This window comes from Antedon bifida, chromosome 1 (genome assembly GCF_963402885.1).
Source record: "Antedon bifida chromosome 1, ecAntBifi1.1, whole genome shotgun sequence".
Classification (NCBI taxonomy): Eukaryota; Metazoa; Echinodermata; class Crinoidea; order Comatulida; family Antedonidae; genus Antedon; species Antedon bifida.
The window spans coordinates 7,774,877-7,799,344 of NC_136226.1; the positions used below are offsets into that span (position 1 = coordinate 7,774,877).

Here is a 24,468-nt window from a genome sequence, read left to right on the forward strand (position 1 = left end):
TGTCTAGGATGAGTTATTGGGGACTGTGTGAAAGAATGGCAGCGGTTAGATTTTGTGAACTTCGTCGTGTACCTTTGTACAGTGTTGGATATAGTACCCATAATAGTCACAAGCATTTTAAAAAGGTAAGGCAACCCAACATTGCTGTTCTGGTCAATTCGCCTTTTTGGGATTTTTAGAAGCTGACTTGAAGTAACTGCGTTTTTGTTTCAATTTGTTTGGAAAAGTTTACGCATTATAGAGAGCGCTATAATACTAACAACTTGTTTCAACATACAGTAGAGCCACTTTTGCCGAAATCACGTAGGAAGACATAATTTATTTGTTTGTTTGGTAAAATATTAAAACGGTTCAAAATTAGATTTAGCCAGGTTTTTTTTCTGTTTTAAACTTTAAAAAATATAGAGAAACGATTTCATTTGTTCGACATTGTTGTTAAAAATGTTGAATACAGAAACAAATGTTATTACTTTTATAATAATTTTCTTTTAAAAGTATGAATTCTACACAAAAAAATATCAATTTATGTTTTCAAGTTTACTGATATAATCTTTATAATTAGAACCGTTTTCTTTAGGACAATATTGATAGGCTAAATGATATACGGTATGAAAAGAACTGTAAATATTATTTTCTATACGAAACCTTTTCCCCAAAGTACGGTAGTTGCATATACACAATATTATACAAGGATAAAATAATAATTGTTTTTTACGGCTTTAATATTAAATATACTAGTAATTGCATGATAATGCTATTATTTATATTATGTTAATTAGCGTTTGAATATTTGTTTCTAATACCATAATGCATTTCATAAAATGAGGGTTAAAAGCGTTTGTTTTTTTTAAACGGTACCGTATTGTACTTGCGTATGGATAGCGTCTAAAATATAACTTCAAATATACTGACTCTCATGCAATCTTTGCTGAGTATAATTACAGTTATTAATTATCATATTATGTCGGTGATTTGATGTTCCTAATCAAATCAACGAACTGTAGTAAACCATCCACGAAGGGTGGAGCATTGTAAAAATGTTCAATCTTTCTGTTAAATTAGAATTTAAATTCAAATCTTGTCAATATAATTAACACAATACATTGTGGAATATCATTATAAAAAAATAATATAGCACAGGAATCTTCCTTGAATCAAATATAGTTTCTAAGTAACTTATGTTTTTGTTGAATAGTTGAATTTAAATTCAATTCTTGTCAATACAATTAGGACACTGTGGAATATCAATATTAATATAAAACAAATAATATAGCACAATAGGAATCTTCCTTGTAACAAATACTTACATTAACAGTTTCTAAGTAACTTATGTTTTTGTTGAATAATTTAATTTAAATTCTTGTCAATATTATTAGGCTTACAATACATTGTGGAATATCATTATTAGTAAAAACAATATAGCACAATAGGAATCTTCTTTGAAACAAATACTTAGATTAACAGTTTCTTAAGTAACTTATGTCAGTTTGTTGGCATATAAGCCTAGTAAATATAGACTTATTAGGCCTATGTGAAAATTAAATAAGTTTGGAATCTTGTTAATGAAAGTTTATAACGAACTATAGTTTAGAAAAAAATTTAATACAATTAATATACCAACCATAAAAGACACAAATTGATTTTGTTTTGTTTGTTTGTTTATTAGTTTTCCACAAATAATACATATATTGTAAATATATGTGTTAGCAGGCAGACAGATTAAAGGGAGACAAATTAAGTTTGCAAGTTTTTTGTAATCTTTTATGATTAATTAGGAATTCTTATAATGTAAGTGCTTAAGGTATGTAGTGAAATCCTAAAAGGTTCAGAAATAGTTCGGAATATTTGTTATTTTGGTGTTTTGTTATCAATTATTACACTTAAGAGAAAATAAGATGCGATCCTTTTTACATGCATTGCATATATCTTTTAGTCATGTTATGTTACAATTGTATTACACACATTTTCATATAATAGGCCTAAAGTGTTTTCTTAAAAAGCATTATAACTCAATTTTTAAATTCAACATTGATAAAGAAATAATAAACTTGTAATGGTCTTACGTTTTTTAAATATACTGTTAAAATTATTATATAATACATGTTTTTAATCTAACATTGTAATAACATTTAAAGTTTTATTTTTAAGTTGTTAAAATTATATATTTAACGTAGAACCCAACAATATTATGACTAAGTTACCCATAAATATGTTTTGTTGTAATTTTATTTATAATATTATTGTTATAATAACATTGGTTTAAATTTTACAAAACTGGAATAGTTTATGTAAAGCAAATATTGTGGTTGATCTAAATATTTACGGTTCAACAACTTTGTTTAAAAAAGAACCTTTTAAAGGGGTTTTAAACAAATTTATAATTAAATTGTTGATTATTACCTGAGCGAAACACATTTTACAACCCATATTTATTATGTTGTACATTAGAATTAAAGCCAAACTACCAGTGTACATTTATTACTTGAAGACTTAAATCCCGACATTATAAGGCGACATTGGCTAAAAAAATATCATTGATTTTTTTTTAAATAACACAATAATATATAAACTGATTGAATTATTATTATAATAAATATATTATATACTTTTTGAGTTTCTCTAATGCTTTCAGATATATGTTCCTATACATATACATTTAGGCCTCCTAATTCAAGGAAGAAAACTCTAAAAAAACTACCGGCATATAATTATATTATTGAAAGATGCCTGTGCTATAATAAAAAATACAATTTCTACGGCGATAATGTATTATATATGTAGATTGTTTTGTTTATAACATTCCTATTCAAATTTATTACACATATGCTAGGGCATACAGTACTGTACATTCAGTGACGATTATTATTATATTATTACTACGATACTGATTTATATTATTAATACCCCAACCCACGTATTTTAATGTGGTATTGCTATTAATTAAAATAGACAATTAATTACCAAATTCTTAGAATGTGCTCATATGTTGTTAAATTTTAATCAACAATTATATCATTATCGTCATGTCTGTGCCAGTGAATACCAATATACAACCGTTATAAACTTGATATTATTAGTATAGCCATGAGTAAAGTCATTACTCTTTACTCCATGGTATTAGCCATCAGCGTTTAAACGTACACGTATTTAATGTTAAAATGTATAATAATGCATTGCTTTAAAACAAGTATAAGAAAACGATATCGATAAATTATTATTTTTTAAATAGATCATAAAACAAAGACAATAAGACTATTTAATAATTAGTATTGAATATGTAATCACATAAAAAAAACAGTATTCATATTAGTGCATTACACACATTTTAAAGCTTGTTTGCAATTATAATTTAACCAATTTTTCCATTTAAATACTGACTCCACCCTTTTAAACGAATAATTAAATGCTACTGAATTACCCACAGATTCCACCTAATTAAATCTTACATTAGTAGTTATATCTTTCAATAAGTAATTAAACAAGCTAATCTAGCATATGTATGACTGTGTTCCTCTTCTTTTATCACCGAATAACTAGCAGGGAGTTGTCATTACTGTACACGTCTAGAAGCCATTTTCAACAGTTAAGTATGGGCTTTCAAAGGGCATGTGATAAGAAGAGTGGAAACGCCGTGTCAAAACATGTACATTTTAGGATTGAAATGTAGGCCTAATAATGTTGTAAGGATGTTGTTAGACTAAGGCTAGGTTGGCTTTGTCCGTCAACTCATAATTACAGTGGTCATCTTGTACTGTTAAGGCATGATTCATAATGTAGGCCTAGGCCTGACGATGTCAAATCTTTGTACTTAAAGTTGTTAAATTTATGAATTAAAATATTCTTTCTCTTCATAAAAAAAAAATTGTTTAGTTTCTAATTTATAATAGATCTATTACTTAATCTAAAATTGAAAAATTGTTTTTAAAGGCAAACGCATATAATTATAGGCCTATAGGCCTATATAATTATTGTATAAAAAAAGTAGGCTAATAATTTACGGTAGTTTTAATATCAGAAATGAAACTTATATTTATATTTACAGTTTGACCAAGAAAAAGATGCTTTACAAATTGTAATTAAGATAACAATAGTAAAATCAGAAATATATTGTATGATCTGTAATAATCCACTGCATGCGTGTCGATATTTTAAAGTGTGGGTGAGTGGGTGGCAGTGATTGTTAAATCGTTTTCGGCCATTTTATGGTCTTATAAAGTTCTTCAAAACCTAATGGTGGTGGCAACACTTGAATGCACATCAACTGAACGGTCCACTGAGAGCCAGAGCGGAATATTTGTTGAGTCTGAGGAAATTAGAATATTCCGTGATGAAGATGTGTTTTGTAAAGCTCTGTCTACACTATCAAACTACTTTAAAAAGTGTGATGTGTCCAAATATGGTAGTGATATGTCCAAATATGGTAATGACATGACATCATCGTGTCCATATATGGGCACATCACATTTTGTTGTCACATAAAGTTTGATAGTGTAGACAGCGCTTAACACTAGGTGAATGACGATATTCACGAACATAATAACACAAATTCTTCTTTTTAATTTATTCGTTTCTTTATTCAGTTAGTATAGTATAGCAATTTAGTGGTTATATTTTAAAAGTACTCCTGAAAGAGAAACAGCATGTTTATAATTTTGAAAAAGTACCAATTTTAAAATTTAACAATATGTAAATATATTTAATAATCTATATAGCACCTATACTGTAAGGGCGTGTGGCGCAGTGTGTTGGACGTTGGACTACCGATCGTCAGACCTAGGTTCGAATCCAACTCTCGCCGCATTGCTTGTATCCGTAGGCAAGATACTTTACTTACGTTGCCTCTCTCCACCCAGGTGTATAAATGGGTACCCAGTTAGATCTACACACAACTTTGCGCTGGTTACCGGCTGCATTATGGGAGTATGTTTCCATACGTGTTTGATCCCAAAAAAAATACTGGGGTAATAATGCTTGTAAAGCGCCTTTGAGCATGATTACTCATGAAAAGGGCGCTATATAAATGTGGTATTATTATATTATATACTGTTACCGATACTGTCTCCCAAAAACAATAAATGTTACATATGTAATTTAAAAAATAGCCTACCGTAACGTTTTAAAATAATTACTAAAGGAAGAAGAAATTAAATGTTTACAAGTTTTGAAGAAAAATCTAATAAGTTTTACCCTGCTTGATTTGTTGTTTTTATGATTTATTAATAACCAAAATGTCAAAAACTTATCGGAAAGTCCTACCAATATTATTAATGATATCATATACAATTGTACAATTTCAATGCTTTTTGAAATATATACTGCTTTCTATTTCCATAACTAATAGTAATAATAATAATAATAAACAATATTTATATAGCGCCTAATGGATCACTGACCCCTCTAGGTGCTTTACATTAGACCCTAACTAATGGTAATAAACTATCCCCCGCCAAATTAATTACAAATACGGTAGACCTACTACACCGACAAAAGGATTACATAGTAGTTTAGGCTACATTACCTGTTGTGGATGTAAGTTAAAATTAGAAACAAGATCACAAAAACTGATGAGGTTATTATCGAAACTATCACCTTGATATTCAGAAATAAATAAATAATTGGTAGACTTAAGAAATTCAATCTCTGGGGAAAAAAATATATTCAATTACCCAATAATGATAATTTTAATTCGTTATTTTGATAGTTGTGGCAGGGAAGAGTCTGGTTGTGGAATCATGTAATAAAGAAATATACATGGTTAAGTCTATATTAATTGATTATGATAAAACACAGGCATTCGAATTCTTTAAACATCGCTGGTATACACGTTCAATTAGAAACAGGTTTGCATTTTTTTACATTGGTGAGGAGTGATAATAAAATGATAATGTTACGTTGTTAAACTATCGTTGTTAGCATGTTATTGCATTCAGGTGGCATGCTTGATGTATGTAGGTTTTTGGGTCGATATTTTACATACAGGAAGCCTGTCCGCTGCTGCACTCATAAGGCTCTGTTCGTAATACGTTTGCGTGAAACGCGCCACATGTTGTCCTTTTCACTATCTCACTTTAATTTTGCCAAGTCATGCAAACAGTTGAGAATACACTGACCCGAGAAGTCTGTTGAACGACTACTGACTCATATATAAACTAATTTCATTTTGTTAGTGAGTCGCTTTGAACTTCTTTAAACTACGTCACATTACCTTGACACGTTAAAAATTACAACATACCAATTGAACGGAAATTACATTACTTGACGCTCAAATTCTTAGATTTCAATTTTAGTCAATAATCTTTTAAAGTTGTGTTCACAGCTACATGATTATGTGATTATTAATAAGATTAATTGTTTAATTGAATTAAACATTGTATGAATTAAACCCAAGTGACTCGAAAGATAAAAAAAATGATGTTTTGATATTCGAAAGACGTGATGACGTAATCTATTTTCGCGCGTGGAAGTGGTTCCGAGGAAGCGCGCCAAAGGGAGGTATCCGAGACCGCGTCAATTTCACGCTAGTTCTTATTAAACCACATTGCATGATCAGCATTTCAAAATGACACGCAAATCAACATCATTCTACTTTGTAGATGTTGTTAAACATTTCACAGACAAATTTGATTTAATCGTATTTGGGGCATTAGCCTCCAACAAGTGCAAATTCATATCACACTAGATTGGCACTTGAGTATGGGAAGTTAGCTTAGCCTCCTTCGTACAGACTCCATTCAGATAAAAGATTAAAGACTTTTTTTGAAATGTAGACTCATTCGTGTTTGTGTTTTGTTTAAGACACTTATTTTGTTCTATACTGTACTTTCTAATGCTCAGCGTTTTAAAAGTTTTTTTAAAGGGTTCGTTTGAATTGTGTATGTTTAAAAAAAATTATTTAGACACTTACAGATACTTTATATAAAGATACACTAAAATACTTTACAAATGTTTTTAATGAGGCTTATTTGTATATGTTGTTTTTAAGAAGTTTATACATATTTTGTTTTTATTTGTTCTTTATTTTAATGCGAGTTTTATTAAAAATGAGGCTTACTTTATTTTATAAAGTTTACACACTTACGTTGTTCTTATATTTACCAACTTTACGACGTAATCGTGTAGTTCAGTTGCTTTTCAGTACGGTAAATAGTGTTCATCTTTTCCTATCTTTGTTTTGTACTACCGTCTACCGTGTTACTCTCGGGTATCTGCTGATTGTGTTTAGTTAGCATTAATGTCTCTGTTTACCAACAAGTAGAATGCCCTTCGCTGGTTCACAACATTCCTGCACTATCAGATAATAAAAATGTTGAAAATCATGACTCGGCAAAAAGTGTATAATCAGCACATGATTACCAAATGTCATTATCGAAACAATTAAACCCATCAAATTATTCTACTAATACTCTATTGCTCAATTAATAAATCAATTGTCAAATTCAATAATAGTTATGGTTTAATATGAACTATTTAATTAAGTATATAGGTTTTAAAGTTATTGACATCTGATAATTTCCTTTTCACAGTATGTCGTCAACTGTAACAGTTAAGATATTCCTGAATAACTGCATGAAACGTCACATTTCTGATCATGGGCCTATATTTACATATCTATAGGCCTATATGTGTTCTTAATGGCATTATACCGTAGGTCTAATACAGGTAAGCGCGTATTCTCAAAGATAAATTTAGCAGTATAATTGATTTTTGCTTAGAAACATTATCAAAATATGGCGAATAGATAGACAATATGCAACACAAACACATCTATTAGTTTTTCCAGTTTGATGAAAATGAATGCAAATTTTTTAGTGACATCTGGACCAGGCGCCTTTATAGAGATAGGAGCAAATTTGTTATGATAAAGTCGATTGATACAGGGTTAGGTCCCATAGGGCTAGCCCTTGATTCATTTCACATCCTCTCGAAAGTTTTCTTTCACACCCCTGTTTTATTTCTTCTGTTATGTACAGTAGTAGGAGGCCTAGGCTGTGAAAGATCTTGAAGCAGGATGACACACACGCAGTCTCTTCTTCTGACAAATCACTGTCTGACAAAAAAGAAAGTGACAAGAAGCGTTCAAGGTGATCTAATTTAAATGTTATAAGTATAAATGCTATCTAACGAACTTTAGAGAAGAAAGTATAGTTGTCTGCTCAGGTCAGGTCGTAACGGATCCACCCCAGAAAGTGCCCAGGGAGCTGAACAACTTCAGAACACAAGTTTAGTTGTCAGGATTTTCTCACGGAATAATTGTCCCAAGATTCACCCTTCAAGAAGTGAAATCATTCTCCTCTTATTTGTATCCTTAATACATCCACGATCATTCCATATACAAAACAACTTTGTCAGTGAGGCGAAATATGTTTACTTATTGCACACATACATCAACTCTCTATAGAAGGCGCAATAATAGGTCAAAAGTACGTACGCCAATTGACTGTATATTTAACTTTCAAAATAATTAAATAACTAATAATTATCAACAATTTACTCTTCTTTACTTTTTACTTTATTTATTTCCCACCATACATACATTTTGTAGTTTGGCGTAAGCTCCGCTCATTTTTGTTTAAAAAAACTTTGGTACATGTTGGAAAATCATGGTTAAAGCTGAATCGCTTGGTCTTCCTATATTCTCTGATACTACTGATTAACTAATGCCTGTGTAATACCTTAATCTCAACAGAATTACAATGTATTATTAAGATAACACACTGGCTGGGTACATATTGATAAACATGCAGAATGTGCTGTTCTAGATTCAAAAGTAGCCTTAGGTAAACAGATATATAGTCCCATAATATTTCGTAAATCATTTTTTTTTTTACATTCTGTAAATTCATTCTAGATGAAATCTTAGATAACCTTGAAATCCGATTATTGATTTATTAAATAATTATTTAAATTAAGTATTCATTATTTAGATACCACGGGGTTACTAAACTATCAAAGGAACTTTATGGAACAAATTTCCGCTCGACTCGGGCGATAACATTCAGTTTTCCTTTTTGCGTAACACTTATGAATCACACTTTTAAAATAAATCACATGTGTCTCTAAAAGTATCATTTGTTTGTAATATTGAAGAAATACGATAGCTTGCATAATAAAATCAACTAGATTTACATTTTTTTAGCTGTTTATGGCTGCTACGGATTTTTATTTGCCTTTGAATTTGATGCTTTTTATTCAATTGAAATAAAGGTACTGAGGTATATTATTAAACACTTCGTTACACATGAAAAGTTCCATTATTTGTTACTGAACGATATGGTGGATATTAATAAATTTCCAATATAGGTAAATGAGAATGTTCATTTAATTTTCATTTGAATTGTCATCTTGTTGAATTATTACTATTTAAAGAAATGAAAAATCATCAATTCTTAATTTTGGTGAATTTCAATCTTTGCATATAGATTTTGTGATTTATTTAAATTTTATTATTGATTTTAGTGGAGCCTTAAAAATTGAGATTTGTGTAATTTTTTGTTCTGAATATGAGAGTTGTAAGATTGTCGTCACTACACTAAAATTTTGGAGGAATTGTGAAGTTTCTAGAGATTAATTTATAAAAGAGAAAAATAGGTTTTAACTGTTTTTAAATGATTAGAGTAGGCCCTATACTGTGTACTGATGTGTACTTATATTCTGTTTTAATTACACAGAATCCATATGGATAGAACGATAAATAATTAACAGCCAAGTGGGAAACTGTAGCACACATGCTTAAACCAACAACATTTGTACGTTGGTAGCGTTATCTACAACAATTAGGCAATCAATCTGTATTCAATTTAGCCCGAGCAGACACGGGCCCTACTGTGGATAATATTCAATCATCAGGGCAAATGTGTACACATGTAGTTTGTATGTACGAGCTTGTCTCTCTGGTTATAACATGCCATTTGTGCCTAGCATAGGATATTAGTTAGGACGGATTGCTCGTTGAGGTGCGGTTTTTATTCTGAGTTAAGGAAGCTCCGATTTCCCATGGTGTGTTGAAGTTGGTTTTCATTGAGGCTCTTTCGAATGAGAGATGACGTTGCGAACATAGAAGGATTTATTGTTCTTATATAGGCCTATAACTATCCAAATTTAATAACAAGCGATAGAAAGGTTTATTATTACATAATTAGAAAATGGAGAAAAAAAATAATTAGGAAATTGAAATAGGTTAACAAACTTTTGAATTAGCAAACTATTAGCAAACTATTAGCAAACTATTCGGATATGCTTTAGAGACGCGTTAATTTTCCAATTCAAAAAATTATCAATTGATGTTGATTGTAAAATTGCTTGTATATATTTATTTATTTAACAACATCTTTATACAGGACTACACAATCAGCAACCTATTTGGCAATGTGGTCTTGTCTTAAATACAAACAAATCAGGGAAAAAATGTTTAGTTTTGTGAAAAAAAATGAGATCGATATCTTAGCTTTGAATGAAGCAATTATTGGGGAATATTTAATTTCAGTTGGTAGGTTGTTCCATATTTTAGCGCCTGCAACTTGTGTTTTTGTCCATGGTGTGGTAAACGTTCACGTCATGACTACAACTCTGTAACTACACATTATAAACTTTTTGTATTAATGGAATAAGGAAGAAATAATATTTTATTATCTTATTTTATTTTCAATCTTTCAAAAAGAAACAAAGAAGTTGAACGGGGCTGTCGAGGTATATAAATGTGAATAATCTATAATGTGTTTTTTGTTTGTTTGATGTCGTTTTGGTGAGTTTTTTTTCAGTTTGCTGTTTGTAAGTTATTGTTATATTGTGTTTATTGATCCTTATGTATTTATAGTAGAGATTATCTTTATCTTTAATGTATTGATAACTGATCTATTTAATTTGTTAAAATTAAGAAATAAATGTCATTAAATTACGTCTCAAATTAAAGTTATTTTTAAATTATGTTAATTACCAATTACTGTTGAAAATTGTATAACTGATTCATGCAATGATAATCACATTGACAAAACTGAAGCGATCTAACGTTCGTGTTTCTTGTAAACTTGTATCTGCTTTACATTATGTTCGTTGACATGCGTTAGTTAGTCTCACCCTTCTCGATATTAGCAGAATTTACCATTTCCTTGAATCTTATTAGTGAACTTGAACTCATCGTTGGCGTGCAATTCATGCATATCGACCCCTTTTTAGCCGAGGCAGACATTTAACTATTTCGTCCTGGCTTGTCATAAAAATCACCTACTTTTTAGGCAAATTTACTTGAAAACAGGATGTCTAAAATCGTTTGCAGCATGTATTGTTTTAGCTTAACTTGAGAAGCCTGTTTACAAACTAACTTTTTATGATCTGAGCCTATCTTAACTACGTACTATGTAATTGGTATATTTTTTCATTTCGTTGATATTAAGACCACACATTCCAACCTATCTTTTCTTCTTCTTTTTTTTATTACTATCTCGATGTCCAACTTACGTTTATGCTCATTTGTCGGTATTTGTGAGGATTAACTTTTGAACGGAGGTTAACGAATTAAGTTGCCATTTCAAAATATATAAATATATATACACGGTAAAGTCTCTATTTTAGAATGTTTTACATTATTTTTCATTATATCTCCGGTAAACCGGCAAATCAAACGCATTTGGCGTCAAAACTGTTTTTAACCGATTAAAAACACAGAAAAATGAAACAGATGTAAAGCAAATGAAGATCTAATTCTACCATCTTAAGTGATATTTCTGACAAAAATAACTTCGTTTCCTGAAAAAAGGGGACACCTGGGTAAAAAAAGATCACGCACATTAAAAAAAGTACTCACAACGGACATGACTTGGCAGAAAAAATTAACTTTTTGATCTGTTACTTTTCATCAATCAGAGTGTATGTTTTGTGGAAGGTTGGTGTTTAAATTGAGGGCTTCATGCAACCGGTAGATTAGCAGGTGTCTTGATTAAAATCTACTAATTCGAATCAAAAGTCATTTCACTTTTGATAATTTTTGAATTTAGGACCTGCATGTGTCAATATTGTATAACTATATAGGCCCTGGAAGTACTAATTTTATTTCTCTAGTGTATGGAGGGACTCTTTTCAAACAAAACATTGGGGTGTCTCAAAGAGTAACAAAGGATGACCATTGTCTCCAAGGTGGCGTGTCATACCAATACTCAAAGCAAGTTAACATATAAAAAAATGAATCATTATAAATGTATACGAAATATCAGCATTAAATAGAATAGCTTAAAAGCTATTTTAACATAATTTTAAAATGTTATAGTAATATATTATACAATTTAATTATGTTACAATTATGATTTATCCATTAATATAGAATAAATTTGTTTCATTTATAGGCTTATAACTGTTTTTATCTCTAAAATGTGAGATGCCATTAATTAGTTTAAAAACAATAGACCAAAAACACATCATATACTGTTTTAATTATCTTATTTTATTCTTTTAGACAATTATCTGCATACCTCTAGGTAGGCCTGTAATAAATAATCCATGTTCGTTATACATGAAAAAAAAGGGTTGTTTTGTGAAAAAGTCCCGATAACACAACTCAGTTTCAGTTCAGCTTTTTTCAAGTAGAAACTGTAATTTCGTTAAGACATGGCACGAAACCTTCACAAAATATTTACCACATCCCTTGTGTTCTTTGTCTTAACAGCGATGAGTTTATGACTGTATTTGTTGTCTTATTCATTCAAAATATGCCGAGAATTGTGCGGAATATAGTCGTTTACACTTTGCACTTGTCGAAATAAGTTAAGGCAAAACATAGGTGACAGCGTCCACCTGTGAATTGCGGTGCGTTGAAACGGTATAAAGGAAACGCACAGAAATTATCGAATTTAACTAAGATGGTCATCGTATTGACAAGAGATGGCGCTCTTCATATATTGTACAACATCATGCATGTAATATTTCCATTTCTATAACACTATTAAATTATAATACTGATCCAATCTATAACAATGCTACTATTATTAACTTTAAATTATTTTGTCCACGTCATTTTGGTTCGACGCATTACATTGATTATTTTTTATCTTAATCTTAGAAAGTACTGAGGACAAAAAACAAACATATTGTTAGATTTCTAATAGGCCTATATGAAAATTAGATAAAATAATTGTTTCCTTTTTGATACTAATATTACAGTTTGTGCCTATATATATTAACCATGGAGAAAAAGGTTACCTACTTGGTTTATCTGTAATGATTGCCTACTGTTTCAACTTATTTCTCCATGGTTCAAATAATTTGTTATGCTTATGTACTTGTTTTAATACATAGCGCCCTCTACACAAGTACGTAGCCTTTATTATAGAGGATAGGATACGAAGATACCGCACTTCACAATATCTCTACGTGCACTCAACAAAATTGTATCGCAGCTTCCGTGGAAAAATATGTGTCATATCCATTACGTGGCTTTGATATCAAACTGGTGAGCCACATTATGTAATCATTATGAACATAAGATAACAACATTGAATTATAATGTCCTTTTCATTCATGTCACAAAAAAGATAACACAATTGTTACATCATCATCCAGTGTAGTCATACATTGTCTGATGTTTGCATAGGATGTTAAAGAACATAACTATTTCACATGCCACACAAAAGATAACACAATTGTTATACGTGCAATGTGGTCATACATTGTCTGATGTTTGTATAAAACTATCTACATGCTGTGAAAATGCAGTATGTCGATAATCAATCCAATATGAGAGAACAGGATCCAAATTAGATATTCTTCGAGAGCTGAGAGAAATAGTCGCCTCGTACTCGAAACTGGAACTTAATTTAATATGGAAACTTCTCAGGATCAGGCATAATGATGTCTCGTCTGTCTAGACTTAAAAGGTCTAATTCAAAACTTCACGTACAAGTATCTGAAATAAAAAAAAAAAATTGTATTTGTAGATTGGCCCATACTGACCTGATTTTGAAATGTTTGACAATCTGGGATATTGTATTTACTATACCACAACCGCGAGGATAACGGTATATTCTATATGATAAGATTACTTATAGCCGGTTAATCCCAACTCGTTTTATCACCTCCGCTATAATAATCCAAAATCAAGGTAAATCCATTCAACTCACAATCCTAACAAGAATCTGGAGTAAGAACGAAGTTTAACGACTTTCACAAAATAATGACTTTCTCAACGTTTTCATTTTTCATTCATTTTCACTAGTCCTATATTAATGTTACGATGAACAACATGGCACGTCATGTGTTATTCGCTGTAAGTCAGACATTCAAGTTCCACAATTACAATTTATCTTGTTAGACTTATTAAGTTAATAATTCTAATGTTTTGGGGGGTTTTCTTTTTTATGTGGATATATTTATAGGAGGGACATCATTTGTGTCCCTCGGTGATTTACGGTATTGTTTTCATGTGAGTATATTCGAACGCTTTATTTTTTCTTTGGATTTATAGGCCTATGTTCCTATTTAAGCCAAAGTTTCGGCTCATGCTCTTTAGTGATTTACGTTGCGAACCACTGTCCAGTATATCTGTCTTTCTTGTTTTGATTTGTATGGATGTGTGCTTTACGGTACTCGCCACTATGTGTTTGCCTTTTTTTTTATTACTCTACATTTTCCCACCCTTAATCCCCTTCCCACCTTCAAACGACCTTGAAAACGGAAGTCGCTTGTCTAAATGATAATTCACTGAACCGTACAGTATAATGTTTGCCATTTCTATCGATATTTCAGTTCATAGTTCATGCAAATATTAATAAGCCAAATATAACACTCTACTATAAATTCATATCGAATCTGATTGGTTACTGATGACGTTAGGCACTTACGCCAGTACTGCCGCTCTGCTTCAGTGCGTTGACGATGTTATGAGGCATTTATATTATACAGAGCTTCATTTTGGACTGAAATTTAATTCATTGGTGTTAGAAAGCGTAACTGAGACTCTGACGTAATAATTGTCAGTTTTTAATTCATTAAATCGTCTGCAACCGAAGTCTTGTTTTCATTTTGTACAAAATAAACAGTGAAGCTACGTGAGAGGGTATTTTACACTGGGTTTTTAATCAACGACAGTCGGCCTAAAAGGTGGTCACCATATAGTAGATATAGCACTATCATCTGACTGAGTACCTTACAGAAAATGATCGAAATAGAGACAGAGTTTCCAATGGAAACAGGCTCTCCAAAAAGTGTGTCAATGGAGGTAGGTTTTATTAGAAAATTACTTATGTATGTTTTTCGCAAAAAAATATTGGTAAAGGTTAAAATAACAAGCCGACCGGCGGAGTATATTGTATTTGTCTACCAGAACTTACGCCTCACCGACTGTGCTTATGTAGGCTACGATACCGGTAGGTACTCAACTGCTTTAAAAATTAGCCTCTATATTTATGTGTACGTAAAATGTTAGATTGAAAAATTTGTCACATGGGGTCAATCGGTGATGATATAGTGTGACATTTGGTTCGTACTATGTTAAAGTATGCCCTGTTTATTCATCAGGAAGTTTTAAAAACAGGGAATATACTGTAAACATTGTATGATGATTCCTAGTTAGCTCAACATCACTTTGTGATGATGAGATGTCTGATATTAAGAATGCTATTAAATTGTAGAAGAATATTAAATAATTAATGGCCTAGATATTTTTTTAATGTGTATGCAAAATTGGTAACCTAGATTGTTATCAACATTATTGTGTTGACAAAGTGAAAGTATATAGCCATATACTGTTAGTAACAAGACAACATCACATGTTGCTCACTTCCTACCTTTGGTCACTTGTCACTGAAATGGACTTATTTGGTACTTTACCCAGACTATTGAACTTTATAATTATACCCTATTGTTTATTATTATTGACTAATAGCATTGAGGAATATCCATTACTGTATTATTAAAGGTACATTTTCCTGAAATCAACATTACCAATTGGCACAAATTTTTAAAATACAAATCTGGGCATTTTGGTGACGAATTAATTTGAGTTCTTACAAATACCACCAAATTATTAAATGTTCACTGTTATTTTAAATAAAACATAATTTTAATTTAATCAATGTTTATTTTATATTTAAGTGTACTTAAACTTGTAACCTATTAAAAGTTCATTAATATTCATAAGATAATGTTGGTTCTATGGTTAGTTAAACTTCAATGCAGCGTTATTTATTCAATACCGGAAAGTCTATTTTATCAGAGCACTTGGTTCTGAATGGACTGTAAACATATCTGACAGGTTCTGTATTTATATAAACATCACAAGACTGATTATACTGTACATCATGCCATTTGATCATCTTGTGTCTTTAGTTGCTATGGTTACCATGGAAATTAAGTATGTAGAACATTCTAGCACAGTTTGTACATCCAGGAACAGTCAATACATGGATGTACCACTTGCCCAACTTACAAAGTGAAAAACTCTACATCAGGGGCAGATCCATCCATTTTCAATTACCAGTTGCCAAACTTTACCAAAATTTACAAAGTGAAAACACAAAACAGTGTTTTCCTTGTTTTGTATCATTAGAAATACTTAAACTTGTCATATCCACTTCTGCATAGAGTTATAAATATCTCATATTAAAAATAGTGTTAATTTTTTGTTTTGACAGGAAATATATACTCAAAGGAACTTTGTATAGCATCAGGCTAATTATATGCAATTGCAGGGCTCGAAATTCACCCTACCGAACTAGAAATTCGCTAAGTAGATTTTTCATAATTGCTAGTTGAAAATTAACTAGCTAATGTTTACTGAAGTTGTGAATTTTCATTTACTTTTTGTCTAGCAAAATGTGCGGTTCTCTTGACCTGTAAATTAAACTTTTTGTAGAATTAATTAATTTGCCAAAATGTGCTTGCTATTAAGTTGTTCATTTTACTAGTTAGATTTCTTACCACTAGCAAAGGTTGAATATTAAAGTAAATTTTGAGTCCTGAATTGAATCACTTTATATATATTTTATACTTTATAACTATAAGTTTATTTGCAACAACAAAAAATGCTTAAAATACAAATCTATAGGGAAAATGCCCCTCTAGTGTTCTGTGTATCTCCTTATATCAATGGCTACTTAAAGATAATGTTCAGTACCATACATACAGTATTAAACTTAATTAAAGTGTACTTATTGCAAAAAGTAATATTACCATATGTTTTCAAATAAAGAGATAATTTTTATCATCAGTTTTTTTAGAAATATTATCATGAAATACATTTATATTGTAAATAGTTAAATTTAACTGACAAACAATCTAATGAGTAGTATTAGGTCTAGGCCTAAAAATAATGCAATTTGTGAACAGGTGATCCTGGTATGTGTAGTAAGGGGTAACATAGGACAAGAGCAAACAGTATTATCAGAGACCTACTGTATGAGCAGTAATGATAAAATCTGTATTATCTTCTAGTTGATTGAACCATATTAGCTTGGGTGTGTTCATGTGAACCGTGTTGCAATTGTTGTAATCTAATATCTAGGTACGAGTTCAACCCTTTGAATATAAACGCTATATTATCGCCTATACAATTGTTATTTAAACTAAGGTAAAGGTTACACCTCCATAGAGGGATGGGGTTTAGAATGATTTCAGATAAATTCTTTATTACACAATTAGTCAGCTACTGATGTAGTGAATGAAGGTACATTGGATACATTCTTACTAACTTGTTTTTCAGGTAAAACACATTTTTTGTTTTATTATTATTACAAAATTATTGTTTTATTATTAATGAAATAGCATAATTATGTACCATTCAATTCATTATAAAGTATTTAAATTTATAACTAGAAGTAATCTGTTTATACAGTATTAATATATTGGGTATTGAATATAAAAGTGAGAAAAATCAATATCAATCAATATAAAAATAATTTTAATATTTGTTCATAACCAACCTGAAATATAAGTACTGTAGTATATCCTAATTTTAATTAGCTTTAATTATGGTAAATCAAATAACTTTTTTTAATATGTGCTATATTAGTATTTTTAATTAATATTAAAAATCAGGCCACCAATATACAATATTATTATAATAATAAAATGTTTCATCAATACAATATGCAAAAAAGTATAAACTATTCCAGCAGTAGTATGACCAAATTTAGTTCACTTTGGGTGTTGAATTTATTAGGTCATGCAAAAATAATGATATCCGAAAATAATTAATTCATTCAAAATTGACATTCCTTACTTGTATTATTAGATGGAGTCAATTGTTGTAGTTGTAGTCTTAATATTATTTTTGCTATGTTCGGTACAATATAGAGTACAATAGCTTGTGTACCTTTAATTTGCATTGACGTCACAATCTCTTCAGACTTCCTCGTGACGACATTTCTATAGCAAAGGGCGCACGCTCAATAAATGACATCATTTACTATTTTAGAGACATATCCCATCTTTCCCCAATTTGCTGATTCAATGAAAAGCGCCACCTCTCGGTCGTCGTCTAGAAGATTCTTTTTTGTCAGAAAAAGTGTTTGTTTTTCGGTTATTAATCACGAAATTTACGATCATCTGACTAAATAATTACTAGGCCTGGTGCTAGTTATAGGTTTTTGAATTGGAAATACATATCTTCATCCGTGTTTTAATTTTAGAACAGTCTACACTCGAAAGTTACCGGCTTAATTGCCAGCGAAATTAAATTTGAGGCGACCTTTTCTTTGTTTTGGCTGTGGACTGACTGTGTGGTCACAACGCAACAAACACATCGGAAGGGTAGCCTAGCCTAGCTGTAGGGCCTTATACTAACTGGGCTTGGAGTCGCCTTATGTTTACAAGCTGACGGTTTTTTTTCTGAAGAAACAGTGTTTTATAAGCCTGTACCTGAAATTTTGGTTGTTTTTGTGTGGTATCCAGTAGGCCGCCGCCTAGCTACAAGTGTTGTGTAGCCTACGTACTGTAGGCCCTATGTATTGTACTAAGTGGTTTTAGTAGCGTCTGGACCAGAAAGACTACTTCCACCTGCATTTTGTTGTTCGGCGGCCCCAAAACAAAGACATTTTTTTTCAGATGATGTGTAGGAAGAGACTTTTTCGAATTCTGTGATACTGATAGGCTAGGTCTGGGTCCTAGGCTAGTTGTTTACTACATTTACAGTATTTGTCTCAAGTTTTGATTGAACTTATTTGCAAGAAGTAACAAAAAAGTTTCAAGAGAACAAAACTTCACTATGCAAAACAAAAAGCAATTCTCGCAGGTGCTTCTTGGCATAGCTCTTGTTTTAAGCCTTCTTAGATCAGACAACAGTGATAGTTTTCGACATAGAAATTCAGGTCACCTATTCAGACTTCCTGAACTCCAAGATATTCTGTTAGGACAGACTGCAGTCATGACTCAAACAGAGTTTCATAATTTATTCAACTCAGAAGATGGAGATTATGTACACCCCAAAGGTCTACAAAGAGATTCGCGATTCTTAAATTCGATTCTTGACTCCCCGACATTCGATCCTGAAAATTGGATGGACATGTCACCTTATCGAGAAGTTACAACGTTACTCTTAGATCGTCTTGAACCTAGCAGTGGGAGACCATTGTTATTAAATCATCCTAATAATGGGAATAATCATGGTGAGGATGAGAATGGCAACCAAGGGAATGAGAATGAAAGTGGTGCCATGGCAATACCACCAAGTCCTAGTGATGAACTAACTCAGGAGGTAAAAAAAGGGGTTATGATATAATTTTAAATGAAAAAATATATTGAGCAGTGGGTTCATAAATTAGGATTGATGGTTATTTATTTGTACTCTACATCAGTAAATTTTGCTTAAAAAATTTTAGAAGACACATAATATGTACAACTTGTACAGTATTAATTTCGTATTGAGAAGCTTTTTCATTTTCTTTATTTATTTGTCCAACAAACCATAATAAAAAAAGTATACAGTACTATTATTTGTCTTTATTTATAGTACTAAGTTTCCTTTTATACAATATAAATAATTAGCCTACTAATGAAAATGTTGTTGAAGGATGTGTGTTTACTGTACAGTTTATTTATTGTAAATGTTCAAAAAAAATTGCTAGATCAAAAATAATCCTATTTCTCAGTAGTTTGCTAAATTTAATACTAAATCTGTACAGTATTAAATGCGGTAAATTTTGTGTTGATTAATGTATGTACTAAAAAAAAACATCTAATAATATTACTTTAAAAGTTTATTCAACCTTCATTTCATAATATTTTATATTTATTTTCTCTGTATACTGTAACCTGCCAGCATATATGCTAAGTCAGCTGACTTTGGTAATAAACTAAAAGATTTGCTTGCGTTTAGTCAATTGTAATCTAGCTACTGTATACATATGACTTGTTTTAACTGTGTTATTCCACCTGTGAAAGGAAGTCTTTTATAATACACTATTGTTTGCACTATTTCTATTGGTGAATTGTTTGGGAGTTGACCGTGTTTGAGAGCTACATGCAGGTATTCTAATTGGTTGGAGATCACCTTGCGGTGACAATATAAGCTTGCTTTTCCTTTTAAACATTTCAATAGCGTTACTTCCTTTTTCCTTGCAGGACATGGACATGATTGAACGACTTTGGAGGCAGGACATTGATATGGGAATCTGTCGTGATGATTCCTTGTCGACGAAAGAGGGATATGAGATCGAAAAGCCTTTAAAGAAACCCGAGGAGAATATATGGGATAACTTCAGCATTGACAATGAAACTGGAGAGTTTATGCAACCAGTTATAGACCCTGCCAGCCAAGTAAACACTCAACAAACAGCAATACCACAGCAACCGCAGGTAACATTTCCAGGTCAAACGCATGAAAATGGGATGACATTGGAGGAGTGTTTGCAGATATTAGAAGAGGACTTGACTAACCCGCTACAGACGGCAAGGCAAGAAACAGCGCCAGCTATGCAACGCCAAATTAACAGTCCACAAGAGATGGAACAACGGTGGCAGGACTTTGCTTCATTGTCGGATATTAATTTAAATTTACCTGCTATTAATCCTGAAGTCTCCCCAGAATACCATCAGCAGGCTGTAATGCCAGAGAACTTTACCACAATGGGCTCGCCAATGAATTTTGGCATGGCCCTTCCGAACACTACAGAAAACTTGAACATGTTACACTACCCAAGTGCTCATACAACAAACTTACCCGCAAATATGCATTCAACGGAAGATATTTTCACGTCAACACCTTCGCTGTCCGATCTATCCGTAAACACAACGTCATTGCCATCCGCATCCTTGCATATACCCGAAATGAACTTTACAAATTTGCTGATGTCCGACACCAATCGAAGTATTGCTGAAAGTTACAACAGCCAACAAAATGACACGTCAACCTCGTCGTTATCGCCACGAAACAGCACAAGTCCTTTACTGCTCGACTTGTTGAATTCATCAAGTCTGGACGAGGTGAACACTATGGACATAGACGGTCAGATCCGTGATGTTATGGATGTTCTAGATGACCGGGACTCTGCAATATCATCACTCGGTTCAGGTAAGAACAAATATTGTTTTCGTCTATTGATTTAAAATTAGTTCCCCATCATAATTTCTTTATGGTAGACCTTAAATTAATTGAATTTGAAAAAGCATAACCCATTTAAACATACTGTAACTAACCAGAATATCAAAATCCACCATAATTTATATATTATATGGTTTAAACACAAACAAATTTAGTTTGAAATATGCAATCTCTGCTGTACTGTATAATCATTTAATTAAAAACATTTTAAATCAGCTTTAAATCTAAGTTGATCCATTACAGAAAGAAATGTCTGAGAGAATAGTATGTGTGGCCTTTAATTGGCAATATTCTAGCACTTCTATCTAGGTCCTTCCTCAGTTCAACAACAATCATTATTGTTAAATTCAAGGCTGACGAGTACATTGTTTGTTTGTTTACTCTGAATTCACAGAATTGTAAACCGCACAAAAACAGTACAAAACAACTTTTTATTTCAAAATTTACCGAAGTATTAATATTATTGTTGGTCAGTCAATTTTTAAATAGTAATGTATTTGTTTTTTGTCCCTGTATCATTTCCAGCTTATTCAATTATGTTTTTATAGCTAAACAGTCAATATTCATTGCCAGCTCATGTATTGTAATAAAATACTATAAACCATACAGTCTCTACCATCACCATATGGTTCAAACATAACCTAATAAAGGTTAATGGTTGGTTTGATTTTTATCATTGCAGTTTCACAATTTACAGAACAAAGTGACAGCTCATCTTTGTACAGTGGGAGTGAGGATGGTAGCTCGGAAGGAGCAGTTGGCGGCTACGATGGCAGTCTTGACCAGGATGTTAAGGGAGCCTCTGGCTACAGTCGAGGTAAATATTTTATATTACGTCAAATTTAATATGACTCGTAAAACAAATTCTAGGCTTTGTAAAAAGTCATAGTGGAATACAGCCAGGATTGAACCCACGATTCTGAGAAACTATTGTGCCAACTATTAACTGTATATAAATGTTTGTCAATATGAATTTTGTGCAATATGGCTATAAATATGGATGGGATAGTAAAAACTCTAAATCGTATTATTGAAAAAAAGGGAGATTAAGTATTTTCCTTGGGAAGATTTACTTGTTCAGTGTATAAGTGTACTTGAAAGTTCCATATGCAACAAGAAGAATATTGTTCATTGAGAATAGAAGCTTATACTTCTAGTTTGTATCATGCATTTCCATTGTACTTGCCTGTACGATACAATGTCCAAAGTCCAAAGGTCTTAACCTTGTCAGGAACTGAAACACTCTATCCCGCTAATGAACTCACAAAATTAAAAAAAATTTAACTATAGATCTGATGTCATAATGTAGTTTTTTTTTTAAATATATAAAGCATAGTCATTTGTAGGTGGGAAAGGAAATGATTTTATAGTTTTAAAACATTATATTATATTTATCTTATAGGAAATGCTCAGTATGGTGGTGATCGACAAGGTGGTGGGCAAGCGAATCATAACGGGCAGCAATCCAGTATGAACAGCATTACTCATAATCACACATACAGCAATATGAGTTCCCGAAACGGTAGTATGAACGGTAACAGCAGTAAAAAGAGCCACCATCAAAAGAATAACCACGATATGGGATCAAGATTCTCGCGCGACGAGAAGCGAGCGAAGCACCTAAAGATACCAATTCCCATAGAGAAAATAATCGACCTGCCGGTGGACCAGTTCAACGAACTCCTGAAGAAGTTTGAACTGACCGACCCACAGTTGGCGCTAGTCCGAGACATCCGTCGTAGAGGTAAAAACAAAGTTGCCGCTCAGAACTGCAGAAAGAGGAAAATAGACGCAATATACACGATAGAAGAAGAGATTGATCTTTTAAAAGCAGAAAAAGACGAGTTATTAAAGGAACGAGGGAACATCGATAAAGAATCATTGGACATGCGAGAACGATACACGCAGCTTTACCGTGAAGTATTTCAGAGTCTGTGCGATGATCATGGCGATCCTGTCAACCCAAATAACTTCTCTCTTCAACAAATGCCAGACGGTTCCGTCTACTTAGTACCAAGAAACTCAACTTTACCAGAGGACGACAAAGAATAAGAAACTAATGTCAAAGAAAATAAAAACAATTTTGTTTTATTCATTCGCTCAGGTAGAAATTTTAGATCTATGTCTACAACTCTTTTTCGTTAAACATGATCTCATGGTATAGACTTCTCATAAACATAAATTATTTAAAACATAAACTGTGCAGTATAGAGCTTTCATTACAGAGATAAATCTGATTACAAAACTTTTTTTTTATTCAATGTAAAAAGCTGTAAATATCGAAAATAGATTTATGGTTGATATATTAGGTTAAACATGGTACAGGACTTTGTTTTTGTTACAAATATTTTTTTTTTCTATTGTAATATTAAAATTCAGTCTTTCTGTTGACCTATCTTTAAGCTGATTCTCTAGTATGTTTTGTCATCGCTTAAACCGATAATGTAGGGAAAAAAATAACCCAAGCCGTGGGCTTCGGGATTTCTAGACAATCTTGGCTTTTAGATTAATTTGTTTTCTACCAAAACTGAACATGGAGTAGTTCTCCAAGAATTAAATTTGGTAGTATGAACTTTGCTTAGCAGAATAGAGATATGAATGTTGTTAATTTATTAATGATAATCTAATTATATTATGAAATATATCACATTTTTGTACTATATGTTCTTGTAGTGAGCCAAACTGTGTAAATATTGATGGAAAATTAATGGCTAGAGAATGTAATGTGTGAGAGATGGAGTCGCGTGTGAGAGAGAGTGCATTTTTGAAAATCAGAAAGTATGTTTTGAACAATAACTTTCTATATATTTGTATAAATTGTAAATATTAAGTTTGTACAGTCATACACTAAAAGAACTTATTTTGCTTGACTTGGAAGCAACTAATTTTAAGTAATGAAACAGAAAAATAAAAGGAAAAACATAAATACAGTCTTACTTTTCGTTTTT

General features: G+C 31.6%; 1 protein-coding gene across 4 annotated transcripts; it reads left to right on the forward strand.

Moving 5' to 3' along the window:
- On the forward strand, positions 1-24,450 carry LOC144840055 (nuclear factor erythroid 2-related factor 2-like). Of its 4 annotated transcripts, none has more exons than XM_078695708.1 (4): positions 1-125; positions 20,542-21,490; positions 22,203-22,337; positions 22,923-24,450. In XM_078695708.1, exons 1-4 carry the CDS (start codon positions 9-11, stop codon positions 23,570-23,572), a joined length of 1,851 nt encoding a protein of 616 aa, XP_078551834.1. In that variant the 5' UTR covers positions 1-8; the 3' UTR covers positions 23,573-24,450. The 4 variants fall into 4 exon arrangements, with proteins under 4 accessions (XP_078551834.1, XP_078551844.1, XP_078551824.1 ...); XM_078695718.1 differs by lacking the exon at positions 1-125 and adding an exon at positions 14,889-15,202; XM_078695698.1 differs by lacking the exon at positions 1-125 and adding an exon at positions 19,097-19,675.
- Positions 24,451-24,468: the final 18 nt, after the last annotated feature.

What these genes read in the sequence shown, in the direction of transcription:
- LOC144840055 (XM_078695698.1), top strand. Translation starts at nt 19,187, where the DNA reads ATGCAAAACAAAAAGCAATTCTCGCAGGTGCTTCTTGGCATAGCTCTT. An exon ending in GTGATGAACTAACTCAGGAG is followed by an intron (nt 19,676 to 20,541) that starts GTAAAAAAAGGG and finishes TTTTCCTTGCAG; the next exon opens with GACATGGACATGATTGAACG. An exon ending in AGCCTCTGGCTACAGTCGAG is followed by an intron (nt 22,338 to 22,922) that starts GTAAATATTTTA and finishes TTTATCTTATAG; the next exon opens with GAAATGCTCAGTATGGTGGT.